Here is a 26565-nt window from a genome sequence, read left to right on the forward strand (position 1 = left end):
CCGCCGGAGAGGTGAATATAACAATATTTTTTATTTTAATTCTTTATTTTACACTTCCGATACCGATACCCGATATCACAAAAATATCGGATCTCGGTATCGGAATTCCGATACCGCAAGTATCGGCCGATACCCGATACTTGCGGTATCGGAATGCTCAACACTAATGACGACCATTGTTATGCTAAACTCAGTGGCCAGGCAGGACATAACTGCTCTGGCAACAATTAAGAGACCACCACATCAAATCCCTGTCATGGGCAGCCCAATCTCCAGACCTGAACCCCATTGAAAACCTCTGGAATGAAATCAGGAGGACATCTTTTAGCATATTCAGGCTCTAGCCCTCCTTGTTATTTTATATAAAGTTGTTTTTTTTGCAAACTTGCTGACTATTGTTTTCTAAACTTGCTTTTTAGTCACAATCAACAGAATTGTGATTGCAGCTCTGTAGTATAAAACAAGCATTCTCTGAGGTTAAAAACAAAAGTTCAATTCATCTTAACTGGTGGTAGAGGAAGATGTCCTGAAGTTGCACCAAGTAAGAAAAGGAGATTCCGAACAGCAGGGTCACTGATTAGCGGTAATTTACGATCAGTGCAATATAACTAATGCAATGTCTGTTTAAATGCAACTTATTTGTGGACAAAATCTATATGTAGATATTCTATATTCTAGATATCTATATATCTATATTCTATAACCCTGTATGTAACCCCTTTCTCATGTACAGCACCATGGAATTAATGGTGCTATATAAATAAATAATAATAATAATATATGTAAACTCCACGTATAGAAAAAAAACTCTCTAGAACTATAACTTTCAGAGCAATATGTCTGAATATCACTGATTTCACCATTGTATTACGGCTCGTCTACAAGAAATTAATTAACAATGGGGAGATATTCAATGTTATTGCTGGAGGAAATATTATAAGGAAAAGTTTTGCAATATCTGTAGATCTTCTCGAGATAGAATGCACCAGGTGACGTCAGTTCAGGGTTTAAATATTTTCTCAGTATTTGCTGCTATATATTAGGCTCCGTGATAATATATTACAGACGGACTGAAGAGACAACAGGCATCCAGCTGTATTCTCTAAATTGCCTGGTAAGCAATGTAGTCTTTCAACTGGTTTCAATAACATTTAAATATGACTTTAAATTGTTTTAAAAAATAATTATAAATTAATATAATATAAAAGTATAATTTCTTTAAAAAATTTACAAAGTAACTATGACAGAGTATCTAATGTAATCTAAAGTATGTAATATTCTCTGTTTATGTTATTCTTGCATTTAGCTACATTGTAAATGCATTTTCCTATTTATGGAAGAATATAAGCAGAGATGACTGATCATGTTCTTCATTAAAGCATCCCTGAAAACGTCGCATTTGATTCTGAATGGGAAGTTACAGATGTTGTCTGATTATCCCATATCTAGGAGCGCACTGCTCCTCTGCCTCCTGCTTGCTGCAGGGAAGGTCCGCTTCTGATGATTGACAGTTTAGACCAGAAGCATGGTGGCACCATTGGTCCAAACTGTGCACTTTCACAAGTTAGCTTTGCTTCTGCAACATCAGAGGAGAGCAGGGGAAACAAAAATGGCTGAGTACAGCGATCCAGTAAGCTAAAGAACTACATGTGCAAGCTCTATAGCAAGGGTTTGTAAGTTTGTGCTCCTTAGCTAGTATACTGGCTGAGACCACACAGCAGCCATCTGGCTACTGGGATAAGGGTGGATTATTCTTAATTATACCAAAGGTATTATTCGTCTGTTTGTTAGGTCCAGGGACATGCACCATTCTTTCATATGAGCTTGTACATTGACTCTTGTTGCTTGTTAATTTGTGGAATGCCTGCTGATTACATATTGCAGAAGCTACCTGCACTTTACTAGTCCACACATCTTTGAGGACAAAAATGAAGGTTGATTGAACAATTGAACAGTAAGGGTTTACATCTCCCCACCTTTCCCAATCCGGTGGGAAAATGACCTGGAAGGGAGTTGTGGAATAGAAAAGGAATCTGCCTTTGTTTTCAGAGACTCTGCAGGACATCACCCCAAGTGACCACTGCCCATCACTGAACCCACAAAGAAGTTTGGAGAACCCAGGTTAGGGCAATCAGGTCACCTTGCCATAACTCTCACTGTGCTCAGTCAGCTTCCAAAGCTTGTCGCTACCTCCTCTCTGTGGGTGCCAGCCAAAATTGGGATGCTACTGGTTGGGGCAGTTGAAGACAAAAAAAGAGCACAGCGATGTCAAAAATACTCTGTTGAAAACAAGTCACAATAAATGAGCAAGTGCTAGTCAAAAAATGAAAAAATACAGGGTATTTATTTAATACGTTTTTTTGAAAAAATGTATCTTAAGCTGCACCACCAATCGCCAAGGTATACCCATAATAGAGCAGTCCTATCTAATGTATATAATCCCTATCTGATGTATTTAAAAACCTGATCATCTGTATAGTACCTGAATAATACAAACAAATAGGTATTATCTAGCAACATCACGTAACACAATATTTAAATGTTGCACCTATATCGGATTCATACTGCACCGAGTCGTTAAGGAACAACACACTGGGGGTGTGAAAATCACAAGGAACGACAAAACCCGGTTGATATCAATAAAAATACTCTTTATTAGAACAAGTCAACAATAAAATTACAAACAAGCAATAGGACAATAATGTGACCAAAGTGGACATATGGTGCGAGACACTACACCAAACTGTCACTATGCAAAAAGACATGCAGGCTGCATAACCTAGGTCCCCAGGTAAAAGATGTACGTATAGGGGGATGAAGCAACCGGATGGTAATATTGTTAAGGCAGGTGGGCAGAATATCACTAGTGTCCAGGGCACCTCAAAGGACAAAAATAGTGTCCATCCTATTATCTCTATATATACCACACTGGGTTAGAAACAAGGCCCCTGCACCACAGACCACGCATAATCAGCCAAAATGCCCATGCGCAGATGTAAAGTGCACCATGCTCACACTGCTACCTGAAATAAACCCATAGCAAAGCGCTATATGGACATAGATTACCTCCAATAGACCACACTCGGTGCAACCCGGACACAGCCTGCACGTTACCCGACGCGCGTTTCGGAGAATCAACTCCTTCGTCAGTGTGTAGTACCTGAATAAGCAGGGTTCAGAGAGAAAATATTCATGTGGACATGCAGGATGGAACAGCTTTAGTGCAACTGGCCCACAGAGGAGTGGTGAACTCCCCAGTCTTGTAGAAACAAGAGAACAATTATAGAACCAAAAACACATGGGCTACTTGCACAGTGAACAAGTCTGTAGAAGCCTGTTCACACCACCAAGAAACTTGAAGACACAAAAAGAGCCCAGCAAAGGTCAAAAATACTCTGCTGTAAAGAAGTCACAGTAAATGAGCAAGTGCTAGTCAAAAAATGATAAAAATACAGGGTATTTAGTTAATACGTTTTTTTTTTGCAAAAAAATGTATATTAAGCTGCTCCACGCCGGGGGACGCGACAGACACCGGAAGGTAAGTATGTAGTGTTTTTTCTTTTACATTTACAATGGTAAGCAGGGTAAACATCAGGTTACTAAGTGCGGCCCTGCGCTTAGTAACCCGATGTTTACCCTGGTTACCCGGGGATTTCGGCATCGTTGGTCGCTGGAGAGCTGTCTGTGTGACAGCTCACCAGCGACCACACAACGATTAAACAGCGATGCTGCAACGATCGGCATCGTTGTCCATATCGCTGCAGCGTTGCTTAATGTGACGGTACCTTAAGTTTTTTAGTAACACCTAATTGTCCAATCTAAACAAGGCCTCATTCACAATGTTATCATTTCACACTTTGAAGGGAACCTGTCCCCTGAATTTGGCGGGATCGGTTTTTTGTCATATGGGCAGAGTTTACATCTTACTTGTGGATTCAAGAGTCAGTTCTTCTAGGAGACAGTATCACACACATAACAGTTGGCATTGGAAAACGTTTGGTCTGCCAAAATATCAATCATGAGTAGTTGTTTATCGAATGGGTTTAATTTACAGTAAAAATTAAATTATTACAAAATTTTCTAAAAAAAAAGTGAGCATGGAATAATTAGAAAGTAATTATAGTATGCAACATTATGTTGATCTGCTCATGTTAAAGGGGTGAGGTAATCCCACCGGCATCAGGGGCTTATCTGCAGCATTCTGTAATGCTGTAGATAAGCCCCCGATGTTACCTGAAAAAGGAGAAAAAGACGTTAGATAATACTCACCCAGGGGCGGTCCCGCTGCTGGTCCGGTCGGATGGGCGTCTACGGTCCGCTCCGGCGCCTCCTATCTTCTTTCCATGACGTCCTCTTCTGATCTTCAGCCACGGCTCCGGCGCAGGTGTACTTTGCTCTGTCCTGTTGAGGGCAGACAAAGTACTGCAGTGCGCAGGCGCTGGGCCTCTGACCTTACCGGCGCCTGCGCACTGCAGCACTATCCTCTGCCCTCAACAGGGCAGAGCAAAGTACGCCTGCGCCGGAGCCGTGGCTGAAGATCAGAAGAGGACGTCATGGAAAGAAGATAGGAGGCGCCGGAGCGGACCGGAGACGCCCATCCGACCTGACCAGCAGCGGGACCGCCCCTGGGTGAATATAATCTAACGTCTTTTTCTCCTTTTTCAGGTAACATCAGGGGCTTATCTACAGCATTACAGAATGCTGCAGATAAGCCCCTGATGCCGGTGGGATTACCTCACCCGCAATTTTCGGGGTGACAGGTTCCCTTTAAGTGACCAACTCTGTAGAATATGGTGGAATGAAAGATTTCTGAATCTGAAATCCTACCAAATCCTGTGATCATCAGTGGTTAGGAAGATGCATGTCATTAGCTGTATACATTACACTGCAATGAAGGACTCTTATTTCTCCACCACAGGTTCTTCTGAGGACATGTTGCCCCTCGATCCAGTCACAGTTCTCTTGTCCATTGTAACATGCATTTTCTTGGCAACTGTTATGTATAAACAGAAGGAACGTGTTCACCCAAATTATCCTCCTGGTCCAAAGCCATGGCCAATAATTGGAAATATTCTCAACTTGGATGTACAGAAACCTTACTTATCATTTCAAGAGGTAAGATCTGGAGATCATTGACTTTTCATCATCTGTAGATGCCTTCCAAGGCTGAGAATATCTTAAAACAGATGATAATACATACATTATAATGCAATTGGTTGTCAATTGGTTGATATGGCTTAAGACTTGATTGGCCATCTTGAAAGACCATAATGCTGATCAGTCATCTTATACATATCTCCAGTGCCTTAAGACATCTTAAAGTTTAGTGGTGAATTATAAGGTAGACCTGTAAACAGAAACAGATCTATTTCTCATATTCATGTAGGGTTAAAATATCTACTTACTAGCATTGCTCTATCACTGTGAAACTACCAAAGGTAAGTAATTACAGAAAGTAGCATTTGAGATCAGATACAGGCCAGATCACACACTTAAGCCTTTCTTCCAAATACACAGACAACGGAGTCATAAATAATCAAACAGGTATGTGACACACCCAGTAACAGAGCCTTAGCTTGAGAAGAGTGTTGGTTCCTCTGGAGCCCACCACTGAGCTCCTGCAGACGAATAGTAGACAGAGTGAAAGAACTGCATATCTATAGGTACTTGGAGATGCTTCAAATAGGATTTATTAACAGTATTTAATATTCATTAGTTACACCGTGTTAAGTACAGTATTACGTAACGTTTTGGGTGAAAACCTTTCATGAGACATATAGGCTATGTTCACTGCATATAGGTCGATGGAATTCAGGGTGCGGCGTAGGATTTCCCCAAACAGGGACAACCAGGATCCAGCTGAATTAAGGCCCTCTCCCTTGATCCCCTTGACCTATATGCAGTGAACATAGCCTATACATCCGATGAAAGGTCTTCACTCGAAACATTGGTAATACTGTACTTACAGCAGTATAACCAAAAAATGTGAAATATGGTTCAATAAATATCTGAAGCATCTCCAAGTACTTTTAGGTATGCCGTACCTCTACTGTGTCTCTACTATCAGTCATAACTGGAACACGTTACTTAGGGTCCCTGCTGATGGTTTTGCCAAGACTTTCAGTTATGCCTCTGATTATTAAAAATATTTTACACTGTTAATAATTGTTAAGTCCAGCCCTTTTTCAAGTTAAACGTATTGTGATGGGATTGAGATTCTTGTGTATTAGAAGAAGCAGACTAATTCTTCAGTGTTGCAGTTTACAACTTAGGAACATATTTCAGGTGACAACTACTTGAGTATTTGCATACTTACAAACATTTTGAATTCCAAATCATTGAGTAACTGTAACCTTGCTTTCGTTATGCCCTGAAAAATTAGAAAAGTAAAAAAAAAATGTTAGAAATACTAAATTTGAGTAAACTCCAACCTTCTGTGGTCCAGTTAAAACATTGCAATTGGTTGTATGTACTTGCAGCTTGCAAAGACGTATGGTCCAGTCTACAGTATAAAGATTGGAGTTCAGGAGATGGTTGTATTGTCCGGATATGACGTTGTGAAAGAAGCTCTTGTGAACCGAGCAGAGATGTTCACCGACAGACCGAACATACCTGTTTTCATTGATTATTCGAAAGGCTACGGTAACATTTATATGTTCTGTTATTATCCTTTTTTATGCATCTGGTTGGAAAAATTAATAAGTAGAGATGGACCACCCATGTTTTTCAGCAATTTTTGCTTATTAAACGACTGCATTTTGGACTGAATTCTGGCTCCTTATTTTGTGTCCGAGAAGCTACAATGAGCAAAGAATTTCCTTCTGATAAATTTAAATAGTAATGCATAGTAATCATTCATATGTACTACATGGATGACTAAAGTCTACCAGAATTAGAGATCCTGAGTGAGGTTTGCACCCTGATGGAATCCATATTTCCTAATAAGCATTTGGATATTGTAATGACACAACACTAAGGAGAGCTCTCAAAAAGGGAAATCGCGATATAATGCAGCGCCCCATCTGGCCCCGATCTGGGCATATATACTATAGTCATACTTTTTTTTTTTCCCCCAGAGTGTTTATTTAAGTGAATCAAGGCTAAAATAAGCACAAAAAAAAAACAAATGAAGGAAAAAATGGAAATCGAAATGGAGGCAATAATGCTATGATATTTGGGGGGTTTTGATCAGTGACCACTGGGTTTCACTGGCTGAGCCAAACGACTTGCCACATTGCATTGAATCTGTAGAGATTGGCTCAAGGTATGAACCGTAGATGTTTTTACGTGACCGAGCACAAGAGCCACACAGGCTCAGCACTACGAGTCCTGCCCAGTCAATAACATGCAATAACTTACATGCCAAAAGTTTTTGTTTTAAATATGCATCTGAGAGATAGTAGGGTGTTTACCCCTTAAAAGCGAGGTTTGAAATGGCATTGATTGGTCAATGTTAGTTTTATAAAAGCCATTGGATTGCCCAAATTTAGTCAGTGGAATAAAGAGCAAAACTGTAAATCACTTACATTGTGAGGAAATGTTGTCTTACCCCTGTAAAAATGCCCTGGATGCTAAATGTCTCCATCCTCTTTGTCCAATTTATCGTGTAGTTGCAGAGTCAATTTTCCTCTTAAAGGGAACCGGAGGTAAGCCCACCGGCATCAGGGGCTTATCTACAGCATTCTGTAATGCTGTAGATAAGCTCCCGATGTTACCTGAAAGAGGAGAAAAAGACGTTAGATTATACTCACCAGGGGCGGTCCCGCTGTTGGTCCGGTCGGATGGGTGTCTCAGGTCCGCTGCGGCGCCTCCCATCTTCATTCCAAGACGTCCTCTTCTGATCTTCAGCCACGGCTCTGGCGCAGGCGTACTTTGTCTGTCCTGTTGAGGGCAGAACAAAGTACTGCAGTGCGCAGGCGCCGGAAAGGTCAGAGAGGCCCGGCGCCTGCACACTGCAGTAGTTTGTTCTGCACTCAACAGGGCAGACAAAGTACGCCTGCGCCGGAGCCGTGGCTGAAGATCAGAAGAGTACATCTTGGAATGAAGATGGGAGGCGCCGGAGCAGACCAGAGACACCCATCCGACCTGACCAGCAGCGGGACCGCCCCTGGGTGAGTATAATATAACGTCTTTTTCTCCTTTTTCAGGTAACATCGGGGGCTTATCTACAGCATTACAGAATGCTGTAGATAAGCCCCTGATGCCGGTGGGCTTACCTCACCCGTGATTTTCGGGGTGACAGGTTCCCTTTAATGAACATCTCCATCTATTAGACTGAGGCCCATTTAATGCAATATTATTTTATACAAGGAAAGGATTTTGAGAAGATGAAAAATGATTTATTATGCCTATTTCACAGGTATTGTCTTCTCTAATGGACATAACTGGAAAGCCATGCGACGGTTTACTCTTTCCACATTACGTGATTATGGTATGGGGACAAGAGCCATAGAAGAGAACATTAATGAGGAAGCCAATTATCTAATAAAAATATTTAGATCCTACAAAGGTCAGAAAAAAAGTATTATTATACTGAAATGTATGTATGTATGTCACTGAGTGCTAAATAGTGATGAGCGAGTGTACTCCTTGCTCGGGTGGTCTCTGAGTGTTTGTTAGTGTTCGGAGATTTAGTTTTTATTGCCTCAGGTGAATGATTTACATCTACTAGCCAGCCTGAGTACATGTGGGGGTTGCCTGGTTGCTAGGGAATCCTCACATGTAATCAAGCTGGCTAGTAGCTGTAAATTATTCAGCTGGGGCAATTAAAACGAAATCTCTGAACACTAAAAAATACTTGGAGATCACTCGAGCATGCTGGGGGAACCCGAGCAACGAGTATACTCGCTCATCACTAGTGCTAAACTATTAGTACATCTTGTCATGGCCATATCTCCTACACTGCAAAAAAAATAAAATACTACACCAACTGCACAATACTAAGCTCTATGAGAAAGAAAACAATTACTTTAATTCTTCTCCATATAAAAATATGACTTCTATAAAACTGCCTCTTATGTACAAGAATATAACTACAATAATACTGCTCCTATGTATAAGAATATAACTACTATAATACTGTCCCTATGTACAAGAATATAACTACTATAATACTGCTCCCTATGTACAACAATATAACTACTATAATACTGCCCCTATGTACAAGAATATAACTACTATAATACTGCTTCTATGTACAAGAAAATATCTACTATAATACTGTTCCTATGTACAAGAATATAACCACTATAATACTTCTCCTATGTACAAGAATATATCTACTATAATACTGCTTCTATGTACAAGAATATAGCTACTATAATACTGCCCCTATGTACAAGAATATAACTACTATAATACTGCTCCTATGTACAAGAATATAGCTACTATAATACTGCTCCTATGTACAAGAATATAACTACTATAATACTGCTCCTATGTACAAGAATATAACTACTATAATACTGCCCCTATGTACAAGAATATAACTACTATAATACTGCTCCTATGTACAAGAATATAGCTACTATAATACTGCTCCTATGTACAAGAATATAACTACTATAATACTGCTCTTATGTACAAGAATATAACTACTATAATACTGCCCCTATGTAGAAGAATATAACTACTATAATACTGCTCCCTATGTACAAGAATATAACTAGAATAATACTGCTCCCTATGTACAAGAATATAACTACTATAATACTGCCCCTATGTACAAGAATATAACTACTATAATATTGCCCCCTATGTACAAGAACATAACTACTATAATACTGCCCCTATGTACAAGTATATAGCTAATATAATGCAGCCACCTATTTAGAATCATTTATTTACCATGATAAAGCCTCAATGTACTGAAAGGGGTTTTCCCACATAGAAAGTTAATTTTAGTCAATAGATCTTTGAATAGTAATACGTTCTCCATTTTGATGTGTTTTAAAAATTGTTTCTTTTGCTGAGATAATCTTATACATGTGCCCCTGCTGTGTACTGTGTAATGTCAATGTCTCACCGTACAGGGATATTGTCTGTTTATATCACAGGTCCTGGGCAGGGGAGGAAGCAAAAGAGTATACAGACAGAACAGTATGGGATCTCAAATTATTCTTTCTTTATGGTAAAAAATTGCTTGAAAACTGGCAGTAAAATGCTTTGTCCCGCAAAAGAATCAGCTGTGATCTTCTGCTGTAATGTCTGTATAGTCTTTTGCTTCCTCCCCCTCCCAGGAGCTATGATGATTGTACAGTCAGACAGCCATTACACAGTACAAAGCAGGAGCACATTTAAAAAATTATCTCAGCACTGGAAAAACATTTTTTAACACATTCAATTGTGAAACTTATTTTTATTCCAAGATCTATTAATTAAAATGTACTTTGTTAATGGATAAACCCCTTTAACTATTACTACTAATGGGAACCGGTCTCCTTAAAAACACTGCTTAGCTGCAGGTATAGCATTAATCTGTAGTAAATAGCATATAACTCATGTTAGGCTGGTCTCATGCAAGCTTGGCTGCAGGGAGAAAATGAGCTTATATTCTCCCTGCAGCCGATCACTTCCAGTCACAAACAAGCAGTAGATATGCTGCCAGTCAAGGTGTAGAGGGAGCGATAACAGCACGCTGACTGTGTTGTGACTGTTACTGCCCCCTGAGCTACTCCGATAACTGGAAACAAGCGGCTGCAGACAATATATAATATCTGTATTTTCTCCCTGTAGCCGCTTGTGCAGTTACACTGCCACACATGAATTTTGCCTGCAGATAAACAAAGGTTTCATAAGTGACAGGTTCCCTGAAAGCTCTCTTCTTTATTATCTTAATATATTTCTGTATTTCCTTACAGTTGTCAGGAATCTATTTTTATTTTCTGTCTTTATACTGATCAATGAATTCAGCCTTCAGCTTTCCAATCATTATCCTCCATTTTTTTTGCTGTTCCTTTAGGTGAACCCTTTGACAACACCATGATCATGAACACTGCCGTCTGTAATATCATTGTATCTATGTTATTCGGCCATCGCTTTGACTATGATGACCAAAAACTTCACAGACTTTTGAAATTAGTAATGGAGTTGGCCATGATTGCTGGTAGCCCCATGGCCTTGGTAAGCTACTGATGTGGTAAATGGTTGCAGAGTTCGGCAAAGGGTGTGGGAGGGTGCACCGTCTGCTGTCAAAAGTTGCTTAACCATCACACCATCAACCATTTTTATGATTTGCTTACATTTCTCTCCTTCTTAACATCACTGTAGAGCTCATAAATTGGTAGCAACGGTCAAATGCTGTGTAACTATGACATGACTGCTAGAGCCATTCAACAAGGACAGGGGGCATGGGCTGAGGGAGGACAGGGGGCACGGGCTGAGAGGCAGCTCTTGACCGGAGGTGGATGAGTAAAGATTTGGTTATATACAATGGGCAAACCAGTGACTGAAAGCAAAAAATATATTATTAATCTTGCATAAGCAATTTAAAATGGGACAAAATTAACCTTGAATTAATCCTTCTACTCCATAGCGCAATATCTGCCATATGATGGAGCGAGTAGATAAGTCATAACATGCAGGTTGCACGCTTCCAGCCTAGGGTAGTTGTGATATTGGCATAGCTGCCATGAGAAACCACTGAGTCGTGGAGAGAGACTCACTAAGTTGTGAAACCCCATGACTTTAGCATTTGTGGTGGGAGGCTGTATGAGATGGTAACCTCATAGTGGCACGGAACTGTGCCTTGTTGGAGAAGACTCCGAGGTGAGAACTACAGAAGATAGAGGTCTCTTTTGCTAGACTAAGAACTTCTTGTAAGGATGTAAGTCTATTGTTCCCCTGTAAGTGTAGGCCAAGGCAAAACCCAATGTTGTTTACTGGGTGTAAAACTATATCCTTAATAGAATTCGATAAATTGGAACAGTTTGGACGCAATTGGTCAAAGTATGGGGTAACCCTTTGAGGTACTAAAATATTTTTTTTTTCCAAAGTATGAGCGGGGTAGACTTGAACCCAGCCAGAAATGTCTGCCCTGTAGTCTAGTGAGAGTCCTTAGGGTTGAAGTCCAGCTGAGTAACCTCGTATGGTCAAGATAGGTATTGTCAAACCCCCAAAAAACAAGAAATAAATAATCATCCATCTTTCTGAGTACGGAGAAAGTTAAAGTTTTGCATCATCAATTGGAAGGTAGTGGGAATGGTACGATGTATGTAATACTGATGAGTTGTTACACCCATCAATACTTCTAGATGCAATGACTTCATATGCATTTCCCTCCACAGTTGTACAACGCATTTCCTTTCCTGATGCGCTGGTTTCCTGGAACTCATAAATGTATCCAACAAAATGTTACTGAATTACATTCATTTGTTAAAGAGGTCTTCACCAAACAAAGGAAGGAACTGGATGTGAATGACCAGAGTAGTCTTATAGATTCTTTTTTGGTCAAGCAGAAAGAGGTAAAGTAATAAGATAGATGTTTGTTTAATAATACTGGTTTTCTGGGGCGAAAGGAGAAGGTTAATATTTGCTGAGCACGGCAAAAAGGCAGAGCAAGAATGCTGGGACCCCTGGGAATCCAATCTTCATGATATAATGCAATAAAACCAGTTTTGTCAAAGCTTTAAAAGGTGGAGGTCAAACGTCTTTGAAACATGGACAGCATGCGAAGAAAAGTTCGGCTGTGTCCTCCAAGACAAAGTCTTGTTCTTTATTCAAAATGATGGGCATAGACAACATTTAATAACATGTGTCAAAACATATTCTTATGCATTTCCAAATTAATTCCTTAATCATAGCTATGAGCTATGGTGACACTCTTGACCTGAGCTAACTGCTTGTATATTTCAATGGAAAAGTTATTTCAAGTTTTGAGTCCTGACTATCAGTTTGGATATTGTGATACGATCACTGTCTATTTTTATATTTCATGGACATGTAAATTTAGGTTAAAGAGTTTGTCCACTATTTTTACTATAATGATCAATCCTTAGGATCGGTCATCAATGTCTGATCTGCTGGGGTCTGACACCTGGCACCCTCCAGATCAGCTGTTATTGGTTTCAGTGATGGTGGCAACCATCCAGAAGTGCTCACTTGCTGAGCTTCTCCATCTACTTGTAGTGCAGTACCAAGCCCCGGACACTACAAGTAGATGGAGCTGCTCGGCAAGTGAGTACTTCCGGCCGGTGCCGACACCGATAACAGCTGATCTGGAGGGTGCCAGATGTCGTACCCCAGCCTATCAGACATTGATGACAGATCCAAAGGTTGGGTCATCAATGTAAAAATAGTGGACAACCTCTTTAAGCAAAATTTACATGTCCATGAAAAATAGACAGAGCTTGGATCACAATAACCAAACTGACAGTAGGGACTTGGTCTGCAAAGAATTAGGAAGAATGGATGCCAATATTACACCAGCCACCAGATCAATGCTGCCTGTGATTGGCTGCAGCAGTCAGATGACTTTGTGAAGTGCATCACCATATAACATCTGATGACGCGCTGCTCAAATCGCCTGACTGCTGCAGCCAATCACAAGCTTCAGTGGTCAGGCAGCTAGGGGCAACGGGGGCATCACTATTTCCTGTCGCTGCAAAGACTACATTGTGGCCTGTGTTGGATGAGTGAGTACGGTTGAGTTTTCCATTTGGTACAAATCCAGTTTCCTGAGCAAAACTTTGTTTTGCTGAGACAAACACTTGAACTCGTGTGATCCAGTGATCTGTTGCTTTGTAACTTAATGCTATTTCCTGGGTTGATTCTATGATATCATCACGGGACCAATAGGGAATTTTTAATGCAAGAATATTACAAAATAGTATAGATCACGTCAACATATAGAAAGGAATTAAAAATGAAAATGACTTTGTCTTTGGATCACCCCCAACTGTGACAATGTGACAATGCTTCTGGGTCATGCCTTGGTCGAAAGAAAGCCATAAATTAGATGTCTGTCAACGGAATGATTGTTCGGCCGATCGTTTGGCTGGCAGCCATCTCTGCTGCTTCTCCCAAACCCATTAGGGCTGATCCAGCAGAGCGCTCCTGTCCTTTCTATGAGAGGTCCGCTGCCAGTCTGCTGCCTTCTCAAATTATTTTTTATCTAATCTCCATCTATAGATAACCACTTTTACTGGGCCTTATTTCTCCTTTGATGCTTTAGTTCATTTTAAGCCAGTCTTTTAATGCTTTGTGAACAATATCTTCTATGACATTTCCTATTACAATGTCTTATTTTATCCTGGTGATAGTCTGATCTAATTGAAAGATCAAAAATTCTATCAGCCCAAATGTTTGATCAGTTTAGTTCAGGTGCAGCACTCTAAGATTGAACCTTTCACCAGGTTTCTAAAGAGTGGCCATCACTTTTCAGGCCTCTTTTACACCATTCTGGCATGTTGTATATATGTCTCCATTCTTCTCTGCATAACACAGAAAATAGCTTTCATGATACCCACAGACAGAGCGGTCCGGTTAAATGGGCATCTCTGGCCTCGATCTGGGACCTCATCTCTTCTTACAATTGCGGTCCTTCTTCCCGCTTCATGTGGATGATGCGTCCTATGCCATCCACACAGTATACCACAATTGCACTCCTGCTTAGGTGCACTTCTCTCTGCCTTGACGAGGGTAGAGTACTGTAGTGCGCATGCGCCGTGAAAGGCCACACAGTATCGATGACTCTGAAGTGAAGCCGACACATGCGCACTATAGTACTTTGGTTGTTTAATTTACTGGAAGGAATATGGCAGAGAAGAGAGGTGAGAAATTCCAAATTAAATCTAGAGGTCTGTTACTCATTAAGACATTCAATTTAAAGGACCCTTTCAAACCTTACTGGATTCCTTCAAGGAAAGGCTGTTAGTGGGAGGGGGGACCATTCTCTGTATTCATAAGATCTCTAGACCACAACTTTGTTCTTTGTTCATAGTCTCACCCCTGCTCAGTCTTCCTGGGTTATGGTACCATTTCATAGCTTGGGTTATTCGATAGCTAGCTACCATTTACAACTGACACTGACTGATGATATCCTTTCGTCGTACATGTATGGCGATTTATAGAAATCACCTTCCTCTGAAAGAGTAAAAAAAAAATCCTCCTCTACACATTCATCTGCCACCAGCAATTCAGAAGGGTAGGAAAGAATCCCCTCCACTCCAAAATCCTGACAGATTGTGCTCTGGTGTAATGTCAGTAAGGGGCGACAACAAGCCTCTTCTACGATCTGCTCTGTGCTGTCCCAAGAGCTTCAGTGCCCTGTGGGCCACAGTTGACAGCCTCAAGGGCTCCATGTGGGGTCAGACCATGTGTTAGAGATCAATGCTTTAATGCAGTGGTGGGCAATTAATTTTCCTGAGGGGCCACATGAGAGACCGCGACTGTTGTCGAGGACTGCACCAATAAGCCGAAATTAATTCTGCTCAATATTAACATCAATATATTATAATTATTATATTATTGATAGTTATATTAATATTAATTGTATCACTTAATATTGAGCAGAATTAAGTTGACATCCCCTTATATATCATTTGAACCCGAGTACAGGCCCATTTGTATATCATATGAGACCCCCACAGAGCCTTATATGCTGTAAGAGCCCCCACATAGCCTCCCTATATACAGCATGAGCCCCACACAGCCTCCTTATATAATGAATGAGCCCCACACAGCCTCCCTATATATGGCATGAGCCCAACACAGCCTCCCATATACTGCTTGAGCCCCACACAGCCTCCCCATATACTGAATGAGCCCCACACAGACTCCCCATACACAGCGCGAGCCCCACACAGACTCCCCATACATAGCACAAGCCCCACACAACCTACTCTCATACTGCATAAGCCCCACACAGCTCCCAATGGGAAGAATGAGGCCTCCATAGCCTCCCCTTGTGCACCACGAAACCCCAATAGCCTCCTCATGTGCAGCACAACACCCTGTAGCCTCTCTATGTGCAGCACAATGCTCCCATAGCCTCCCAATGTGCACCAAAACACCCCTATAGCCTCTCCATGTGCAGCACAACATGCCTATAGCCTCCCCATGCACAGAGCGACACCCCCATAGCCTCCTCTTGTGCAGCACGAGGTCCCCATAACCTCCCCATGTGCAGCACGAGGCCCCATAGTCTCCCATTGTGTATCACGAGGCCCCCATAGTCTCCCCTTGTGCAGCAGGAGGCCCAGTAGCCTCCCAATGTGCAGCATGACACCCCGATAGCCTCCCCATGTGCAGAACAACACCCCGTAGCCTCTCCATGTGCCGCACAATGCCCCCATAGCCTCCCTATGCGTAGCACAACACCCCAATAGCCTCCTAATGTTCAGCACAACACCCCATAGCATCTCCATGTGCAGCACGATGCTCCCTTAGCCTCCGCATGTACATCATAACACCTCCATCTCCTCTCCATGTGCATATCGACACCCACATAGCCTCTCCAAGTGCACCATGTCACCACCATAGCCTCCCCTTGTGCAGTACCACACCCTCATAGCCTTTCCATGCTCACCCAAACATCCCATGCACATGAAAAAAAATGAACACCACATACTCTCCTCGGTCCTGTTCCCCGGCGCTTTGCTTCCGTCTTGGTGTCTCCTGTGCGCTGACTCTCAGTAGCACACAGTTGACACAAAAAAATTACATCATCATGACAGCCGATTCACACGCTGATTGGTGGAGGAAGTGGACAGAGACCCCTCCCCCACCAGAGAAGTCAGCACAGATGGAGACAGCAAGCAGGTAGGCACGGTGCGGCCCATGGAACTCTGTTTTCCAGCCCCACGGCTATTTCGGTCCGCGGGTAGAATTTCTATTCTCTAAGAAATAATTTTTTTCTACTCATAATCCTTTGTGATGCAGAACAATTGTTTTTATTGAGTGCATTAATTAAGTTTGAGCTGAAGTATGGTTCACAAGCTACTATCTAACACGGTAATTTGATAAAGCCATCTAAACACCCTTATTCATTATTGTGTTGGCATCCTGAAGTCACCACTAGAAGGAGATTTCTGCACACTGATTGTACCTTGAACTCAATAATCACACAGTACACAGTAAGCTCCCTCTATTGGTCCCGCTCGTCAACACTAGCGGGCAAGTTTACTTTTAAAAGAAGATCTATACAGGGGATTTGGAGTTCTGTATATCCAAAACAAAAATTCAAGTGCTCTTAAGTTATAGTTAGAAATTATTCAAAAACAATTGAAATAAAAAATGAAACAGTATTAAAAAAAATGGAGATTTACTTTGCTCCAATATCCTTTTTGCTTTTTCTAGTATTTGTCTACAGTGTTCCCTAATAGATGTATTCTGCATTTTGTGCTTTTCAGGAGAAACCAAATCCTGAATTATATTTTCATGATGAAAACTTAACAGCTGTTGTAACTGACTTGTTCGCTGCTGGAATGGAGACGACTTCTACCACCCTGAGATGGGGCCTTCTACTGATGATGAAATATCCTGAAATCCAAAGTAAGGAGACATGACTAATGATTGTTGTAAATACAATAGAAATATACAAGCAGTTATGTCTAACTGTGACTGATAGAAGCTACACTGTTGATTTAGAAAAATCCAGCGCTATAGTGGATAAAACTGTAATTGCTGACAGGGAGTGGTTAGCTTAACCATGGGGGATAATGGGAAATTTGTTATTGTGTTCTGGACATCTAAGAGTAAGCTATGTGCTATAGAATCTCCTGTCAGACTGAAATCAGACAAGCTGTATAGACCAGTTCTTTTGGGAAATACATCTTTATTGCCTAAAAATAGAAGTGAGAGAGCTACAGCACTGGACTCATCCCCCTCCTCACCCACCTCACGTCAAGCCAACTTCATGTCTCACTTTGCAAGGGGGTGTGGAACACCACTCTTGGAGCCAGACCAGTGTGAAAAGGGTGACGCACCCTAATAGTGGAGGAGAACCTCAGCAGATGACCACGCTATTACTGAAGATAATCTCTATATAAAGACCAACATGGATAGTACCGCCATATAGTCAGTGGTAGATACCAGCCCTAGAGAACATATAAGAGATCACAGCACAGTTAATGTCTTACCGCTGCCGTCCTTTCTTATGGAATCGTTCACTTTTCCCGTTTTTTCTATCTGGCCCAAACTGACATGACAGCTTCTTCCACCCAGGACTCGTCTGCAGAGAATACAACAAAGACACATTTCACTTCTCATATTCAAGCTCCGTCACATCTATTCCCAACCTGCACAAACTCCTCATTCTGCTGATACCCCAATACTGAGCCGCTGCTGCCGTATGTGTCCCTATTACTGCACCTGATACCCCAATACTGAGCTGCTGCTGCTGCTGCAGTATGTGTCCTATTACTGCCCCTGATACCCCAATACTGAGCCGCTGCTGCCCTATGTGTCCATATTACTGCACCTGATACCGCAATACTGAGCCGCTGCTGCCGTATGTGACCCTATTACTGCACCTGATCTCCCAATACTGAGCCGCTGCTGCCGTATGTGTCCCTATTACTGCACCCGATACCCCAATACTGAGCCGCTGCTGCCGTATGTGTCCCTATTACTCCACCTGATACCCCAATACTGAGCCGCTGCTGCCGTATGTGTCCCTATTACTGCACCTGATACCCCAATACTGAGCCGCTGCTGCCGTATGTGTCCCTATTACTGCACCTGATACCCCAATACTGAGCCGCTGCTGCCGTATGTGTCCCTATTACTGCACCTGATACCCCAATACTGAGCCGCTGCTGCCGTATGTGTCCCTATTACTGCACCTGATACCCCAATACTGAGCCGCTGCTGCCGTATGTGTCCCTATTACTGCCCCTGATACCCCAATACTGAGCCGCTGCTGCCGTATGTGTCCCTATTACTGCACCTGATACCCCAATACTGAGCCGCTGCTGCCGTATGTGTCCCTATTACTGCACCTGATATCCCAATACTGAGCCGCTGCTGCCGTATGTGTCCCTATTACTGCCCCTGATACCCCAATACTGAGCCGCTGCTGCCGTATGTGACCCTATTACTGCCCCTGATACCTCAATACTGAGCTGCTGCTGCCATATGTGACCCTATTACTGCACCTGATACCCCAATACTGAGCCGCTGCTGCCGTATGTGACCCTATTACTGCCCCTGATACCTCAATACTGAGCTGCTGCTGCCATATGTGACCCTATTACTGCCCCTGATACCCCAATACTGAGCCGCTGCTGCTGTATGTGTCCCTATTACTGCACCTGATACCCCAATACTGAGCTGCTGCTGCCATATGTGACCCTATTACTGCACCTGATACCCCAATACTGAGCTGCTGCTGCCGTATGTGACCCTATTACTGCACCTGATACCCCAATACTGAGCCGCTGCTGCCGTATGTGTCCCTATTACTGCCCCTGATACCCCAATACTGAGCCGCTGCTGCCGTATGTGTCCCTATTACTGCACCTGATACCCCAATACTAAGCCTCTGCCGTATGTGTCCCTATTACTACACCTGATACCCCAATACTGAACCGCTGCTGCCATATGTGCCCCTATTACTGCACCTGATACCCCAATACTGAGCTGCTGCTGCCGTATGTGTCCCTATTACTGTAACTGATACCCCAATACTGAGCCTCTGCTGCCATATGTGTCTCTATTACTGCATCTGCTGTGCGGTTCTCTATGCCCTCTAAATTCTAAAGCAACCCACTATAATATAAGAATGCCAGGCACAAGTGCCCTAGAAAACAGAGCCCACATTGTGCCCCCTAGTAAGTAATAATGCCCTGTGTGCCCTTTTGATAGTCACAGTAACCTGTGTTCCCCTATAACAATAAGTGCCCACTTTACATTTAATAATGTCCCGAGTCGCCCCCCCTGTACAGCTCATCTATACACAGTATGATGCTCTCTTATGCACAGTATAATACCCCCTCACTGTATAGTACCACTCACCCAATATAATGGCCCCTTAGTAGCCCCCAAACTGTTTCATGGCTCAAACACTGTATGATGGCCCCTTCATTGTAATCCCCACACTTTATGATGGCCCCATAGATAACCTCTATATAGTATAATGTGCCAGATAGTCCTCAGTATAGCTCAATGCAGCACCCCCATAGGCAGACCCTATAGTATTAGACAGTACCCCATAGGCAGACACTGTAGTATAAGACAGTAACCCCATAGGCAGACCCTGTAGTATAAGACAGTACCCCATAGGCAGACCCTGTAGTATAAGACAGTACCCCATAGGCAGGTCCTGTAGTATAAGACAGTACCCCATAGGCAGACCCTGTAGTATAAGACAGTACCCCATAGGCAGGCCCTGTAGTATAAGACAGTACCCCATACGCAGACCCTCTAGTATCCCCTCATCCTTAAAGCATGCCAACATCACACCCATCCTCAAAAAGCCCTCCCTCGACCCATCCTCTGTGTCTAGCTATCGCCTGATATCTCTTCTCCCTTATGCCTGCAAATTTTTGGAGCAACACGTCCATCTTGAACTGTCCTCCCACCTCTCCTCCTGCTCCCTCTTTGATCAGTTACAATCTGGCTTCCGTCCCCATCACTCAACTGAAACTGCCCTAACTAAAGTCACCAATGACCTACTAAGTGCCAGGAGCAAGCGACACTACTCTGTCCTCCTTCTCCTGGACCTGTCTTCTGCCTTCGACACTGTGGACCACTTCCTTTTGCTACAAATCCTCTCATCTCTTGGCATCAGAGACTTGGCCCTTTTCTGGATCTCATCATATCTGACAGACCGAACATTCAGTGTCTCCCTCCCCCAATCCACCTCCTCACTTCGCCCCTTGTTCCTCAAGGCTCTGTTCTAGGACCCCTACTCTTCTCCATCTACACTTTCGGCCTGGGACAGCTCATAGAATCCCACGGTATGCAGTACCATCTCTGCGCTGATGACACGCAGATCTACCTATCCAGATCTGACCTTACCTCCTTACTTATTAAAATCCCGCACTGTCTGTCTCCTATTTCAACCTTCTTTTCTGCTCGCTTTCTACAACTGAACATGGACAAAACAGAATTCATCATCTTTCCCCATCTCACTCTACCTCTCCTCCAGACCTATCCATCAATGTCAATGGCTGCTCACTATCCCCAGTCCCACACGCCCGTTGTCTCGGGTGATTCTCGACTCTGCCCTCTCTTTCAAGCCACATATCCAAGCCCTTGCCTCCTCCTGCCGTCTCAAACTCAAAAATATTTCCCGGATCCGTTCTTTCCTTGACCGCAACACCGCAAAAACGCTAGTGCATGCCCTTATCATCTCCCTCCTCGACTACTGCAACCTCCTACTCTCTGGACTCCCATCTAGCACTCTGGCACCACTCCAATCCATCCTACACTCTGCTGCCCGACTAATCTACCTGTCTCCCCGCTATTCCCCAGCCTCTCCCCTATGTCAAGCCATTCACTGGCTTCCTATCGCCCAGAGACTCCAGTTCAAAACCCTCACAATGACATACAAAGCCATCCACAACCTATCTCCTCCATACATCTGTGACATGGTCTCCCAGTACCTACATACACGCAACTTCCGATCCTCTCAAGACCTCCTTCTCTACTCCCCTCTCATCTCTTCTTCCCACAACCACATCCAAGACTTCTCCCGTGCTTCCCCCATATTCTGGAACTCTCTACCCCAACACATCAGACTCTCGCCTACCATAGAAACCTTCAAAAAGAACCTGAAGACCCACCTCTTCCGACAAGCCTATAGCCTGCAGTGATCCTGAAGTTACTGAACCGCCGTGCAACCTGCCCTACCCTTTCCTAGTGTTTCATCACCCATCCCCTGCAGACTGTGAGCCCTCACGGGCAGGGTCCTCTCTCCTTATGTACCCGTGTGCCTTGTTATTTGCTCATGTTTAATGTATTTGTCTATATTTGCCCTGTATTCACATGTAAAGCGCCATGGAATAAATGGCTCTATAAAAATGTATAATAATAATAATAATATAAGACATTACCCCCACAGGTAGACCCTGTTGTATAAGTCAGTACCCCCATAAGCACATCCTTTTATATAATACAGTACCCCCATAGGCAGACCCTTTTATATAATACAGTACCCCCATAGGCAGTTTATATAATACAGTACCCCCATAGGCAGACCCTTTTATATAATACAGTACCCCCATAGGCAGACCCTTTTATATGATGCAGTACCTCCATAGGCAGACCCTTTTTATATAATACAGTTCCCCCATAGGCAGACCCTTTTATATAATGCATTTCCTCCATAGTCAGACCCTTTTATATAATGCAGTACCCCCATAGGCAGACCCTTTTATATGATGCAGTACCTGCATAGGCAGAGCCTTTTATATAATACAGTACCCCCATAGGCAGACCCTTTTATATAATACAGTACCCCCATAGGCAGATCTATTTATATAATACAGTACCCCCATAGACTGACCCTTTTACATAATGCAATACCTCCATAGGCAGACCCTTTTACATAATGCAATACCTCCATAGGCAGACCCTTTTACATAATGCAATACCTCCATAGACAGACCCTTTTATATAATGCATTTCCTCCATAGTCAGACCCTTTTATATAATGCATTTTCTCCATTGGCAGACCCTTTTACATAATGCAGTACCCCATAGGCAGACCCTTTTATATAATACAGTACCCCCATAGACAGACCCTTTTATATAATGCAGTACCCCCATAGGCAGACCCTTTTATATAATACAGTACCCCCAAAGGCAGACCCTGTAGTTTAAGGCAGCCCCCATAAAAGAAACACAATACTCACCTCTCTTCCACCTGCTTCCTGCACTGCGACGAGCTCCCGCTCATCTCCGACACTGACAGCGGCCACGATGATGTCATCCCGGCACCCGCTGTCAGTGTCGGCGATGCCAGGAGGCCAGACGCTGACAGAAGGATGATGGGAGAAGGAGCGCACCGCTCCTTCTCCCATCAATGCGGTGAGCTGTATTGGCTAGCTGCCGATACAGCTCACCTTGTGACGACAGGCGGGGGGCCCACTGCTGGCACCGGGCCCCCCCCCCGCCTGCTCAGGAGCCCCATACTGACAGAGCAGGGAGATCAATTCGATGCAGTTACAGTGGCGTAGCTCCGGGTGGGCACCCTCTGACCTCCGGGCCCGGGGCGACAGCACCCTCTGCCCCCCCGGTAGCTACGCTACTGATCCGAGCATTTTATTGCTCGCTCATCACTACTGAAAACACCTCTATATACAGTAGATAACAGATGATTCATCATTCATAATGGGTAATGTCACAGCTCACCTCCTCCTCCTCTGAAATGTCTGATAACACCTATATATATATTATATAACAAATAATCCACCATTTTCAATATTTAATGTGACAGCTCACCTCTTCACCTTCCTGGGCAATGACTGATAAGACCTTTATATACAGTAGATAACACAAGATCCACCATTCACAATGCAGCATGTCACAGCCCACCTCCTTCTCCTTCCTTCACAATGACCTTTAAACAGGTACCTTAGATGCCTAATGCAAATTAGAGGGTCAAGGTCTGCTAATTTACAAGTACCTCTATGATTTTATGAGGGAAAGCTGGGGATCTGTGATTTTATAAAACAGGATACATGGTTCTAGTTAAGAATTTGAGATATTAAGGATAATTATTTCTTTAATAACAGAAAATGTTCATAAAGAAATCGAAACAGTCATCGGTTTAGCTGAACCTCAGATGATACATCGCAAAGAAATGCCATACACGGACGCTGTCATCCACGAGATTCAGAGATTTGCCAATCTTGTGCCAACCAACGTACCACGTCAGACCACTCAAGATGTCACAGTGAAGGGCTTCTTCCTGCCAAAAGTAGGTATTAAAAAAAGAATATTCCCTGGTAGCATCTTGCTTAAAGTTGAGTGAATCAATCCGCAGAGGAACAACTTCTAGTAGAATTTCCTGAAATTTGCAGATACTCACATAATCAAAAATGTTGCCATTGAGTTTGCGAGGATCGGCCAAAAGAAAAAAGTGCCCAGCATTGTTTAACGCACAACCAAAGACTAACAGTGGGGCAATAAAGTCATGCATTCCAGCATGGCTTCACCATGATACCCTACAGCTATCACATGACATGGACTAACACAGCCAATCATGGGGTTATCACAGGAAACCTAAAAAATGGGAGTTGGTCAATGAGTGCCATTTTATGCTTTTGCAGTGTAATAAAAAAGGTCAGAGCACACAGCTCATTCCCCCTAGGGATAGATATAGGCCTAAGCAGTGAAACACTGTACCTGTATTGTCAGTGTGACTGCAAATTGATTGATCTGAGATAGACACACCTTAATATCAGCATTTTTTCACATACTGCCATCAAGGAGGGCAGCAATAAGCCCCTCGGTGAAAATATTGCTACTGAAACAAAATCCTGAATCCAAGGCTGGAGTTCAACAGAAAGTATGCTTCCTGCATTGCGAGATCAGCAAGTCATAAATATATTTCATATCCAAAAGATAATTTGCCACCACCTCCACTTACCATCCATTTACACCTATTTAGATATATTGACATAATTTAGACATTAGAGAGGCTGTCTTTTCAATGCAGAGCTGAGAAAGGGTTCAATAAGCTCCTAGACGCGTTTTTTCAGGCAGTTAGAGACTTTTTAGGGATTTGTGGCAAATATATTCTAATCAAATCAATTTTGGAGGTAAAGTAATCAAACCTGACAAATTCAAAGATTGAAGCGATCAACTTATCTCAATTCTTGATTAATGGGACCTTGTATTTTTACATAGTTTATAGGACATCCTGAGGTATTAGGAAATATTAGAAGAGGTCATTTATTTAGTCATGCAATATGGAGATGTTATCAGGATTTTATACTCCAAACTAATGACAAGTATGTAAAAGGTCCCAAAGTCCCGATAACAGGATAACTAGGAGTCTCAGTGGTCAAAGCATCAGCAATCAGCAAGTTAAGATTTTTTGTAATACCCCTTTAACACAATGTCCAAGATTATTGTTCAGTTTCTCTTGCCTAAATAAATATATGTTTTGGGCCAAAGAGGCTGCATAGAGATCACTTTCAGATGTCACTTGATTTAAAAATGAGTAATAATAATAATAATAATAATAATAATAATAAATGAGAGGCTGCTTGAGACGAAATACGCCAGCCTCCTCTGTTGTCCACAAAAAGTACTGAATACATTTCCACATGGGGATCTAATAATGTGCCCTTATGAGGTCCAGTTATTAGTGCTGAGGGTTCTGCCCTACATTTAGTATATCTTAGCATGAAGAATCATTAATGAATTCATGATTTTTTTGCAGGGAACTCATGTAATACCATCACTGACATCTGTCCTTCGAGATGACAAGTACTTCAGGAAACCTGACAACTTTTATCCTGAACATTTTTTGGACTCTGATGGAAATTTTGTCAAAAATGAGGCCTTTATACCATTTTCTGTTGGTGAGTATTCTCAAAAGTAGAGATGGTGAATAATTCAACCATCTCAGGGACTTTCTGATACCAGAACACTCCATGGTCTTATGTTTTCTATCTGCTCATTTTTATAGGGAAGAGAAGTTGTGCAGGAGAGAACTTGGCTAAAATGGAACTTTTCCTCTTCTTTACAAAGCTGCTTCAGAACTTCACATTCAAGGCTCCTCCCGGAGCAAAGCTGGATCTCAATGGTACCGTTGGCTTCTCCACACGCCCCCAAGAACATGAGATATGTGCAATTCCACATTATTAAACAAAACATGTCAGCCACTGCAAGTGTTAAGGTACCGTTGCACTAAACGATTTCCCAACGATCACGACCAGCGATACGACCTGGCCGTGATCGTAGGTAAGTCGTTGTGTGGTCGCTGGGGAGCTGTCACACAGACAGCTCTCTCCAGCGACCAACGATCAGGGGAAAAACTTCGGCATCGTTGAAACTGTCTTTAACGATGCCAAAGTCCCCGGGTAACCAGGGTAAACATCGGGTTACTAAGTGCAGGGCCGCGCTTAGTAACCCGATATTTACCCTGGTTACCATTGTAAAAGTAAAAAAAAAAAAACCACATACTCACATTCCGATGTCTGTCAGGTCACGTTACTTGGGAAACATAACGTAGTAAGTCATTGACAACTCTCAGTTTCTTGAGGAGTGACTGTAATTATGAAAATAAATATTCCTGCCCTTTAATGCTATTTGTAAATGTACGTTATATTCTTGTATATTTCATTGTTGTCAGTATTACGTGTGCATTTTGTAAGAAACCCAATAAAAATAGAATGAAAAAGTAACTCTGTCTCAGCTCCTGGTTTGAATGCAAAGGAACATGAAAACTATCAGCAGCAGATTAGCTTTTACAGATAACCTGATATCTTGCTCTGCTTATTGCTCTGGTAATGAGCCTCAGTTTAGTACTTTGCATTTACAAAGGTTCACTTATTAACAAGCTAGCTTCATTTATGACCTTGATAAATAATGAATAATACTGGTCAACGCAAATTTTCTGGCAAAAGGTTATAAAACATATTTTAAGTCAATTTTGGCTGCTGATTACGA

The 26565-nt window shown here is 42.5% G+C and overlaps 1 protein-coding gene across 1 annotated transcript; it reads left to right on the forward strand.

Annotated features, from left to right (window-relative positions):
• The first annotated feature begins 1082 nt into the window (after nucleotides 1–1082).
• Nucleotides 1083–25939, forward strand: LOC138680972 (cytochrome P450 2K6-like). The gene is made up of 10 exons (XM_069768158.1): nucleotides 1083–1114; nucleotides 4919–5115; nucleotides 6480–6642; nucleotides 8360–8509; nucleotides 10961–11121; nucleotides 12285–12461; nucleotides 17349–17490; nucleotides 23679–23863; nucleotides 25334–25475; nucleotides 25583–25939. Exons 2-10 carry the CDS (start codon nucleotides 4933–4935, stop codon nucleotides 25759–25761), a joined length of 1482 nt encoding a protein of 493 aa, XP_069624259.1. The 5' UTR covers nucleotides 1083–1114; nucleotides 4919–4932; the 3' UTR covers nucleotides 25762–25939.
• Nucleotides 25940–26565: the final 626 nt, after the last annotated feature.

Source organism: Ranitomeya imitator, chromosome 5, assembly GCF_032444005.1.
Source record: "Ranitomeya imitator isolate aRanImi1 chromosome 5, aRanImi1.pri, whole genome shotgun sequence".
Taxonomy (NCBI): Eukaryota; Metazoa; Chordata; class Amphibia; order Anura; family Dendrobatidae; genus Ranitomeya; species Ranitomeya imitator.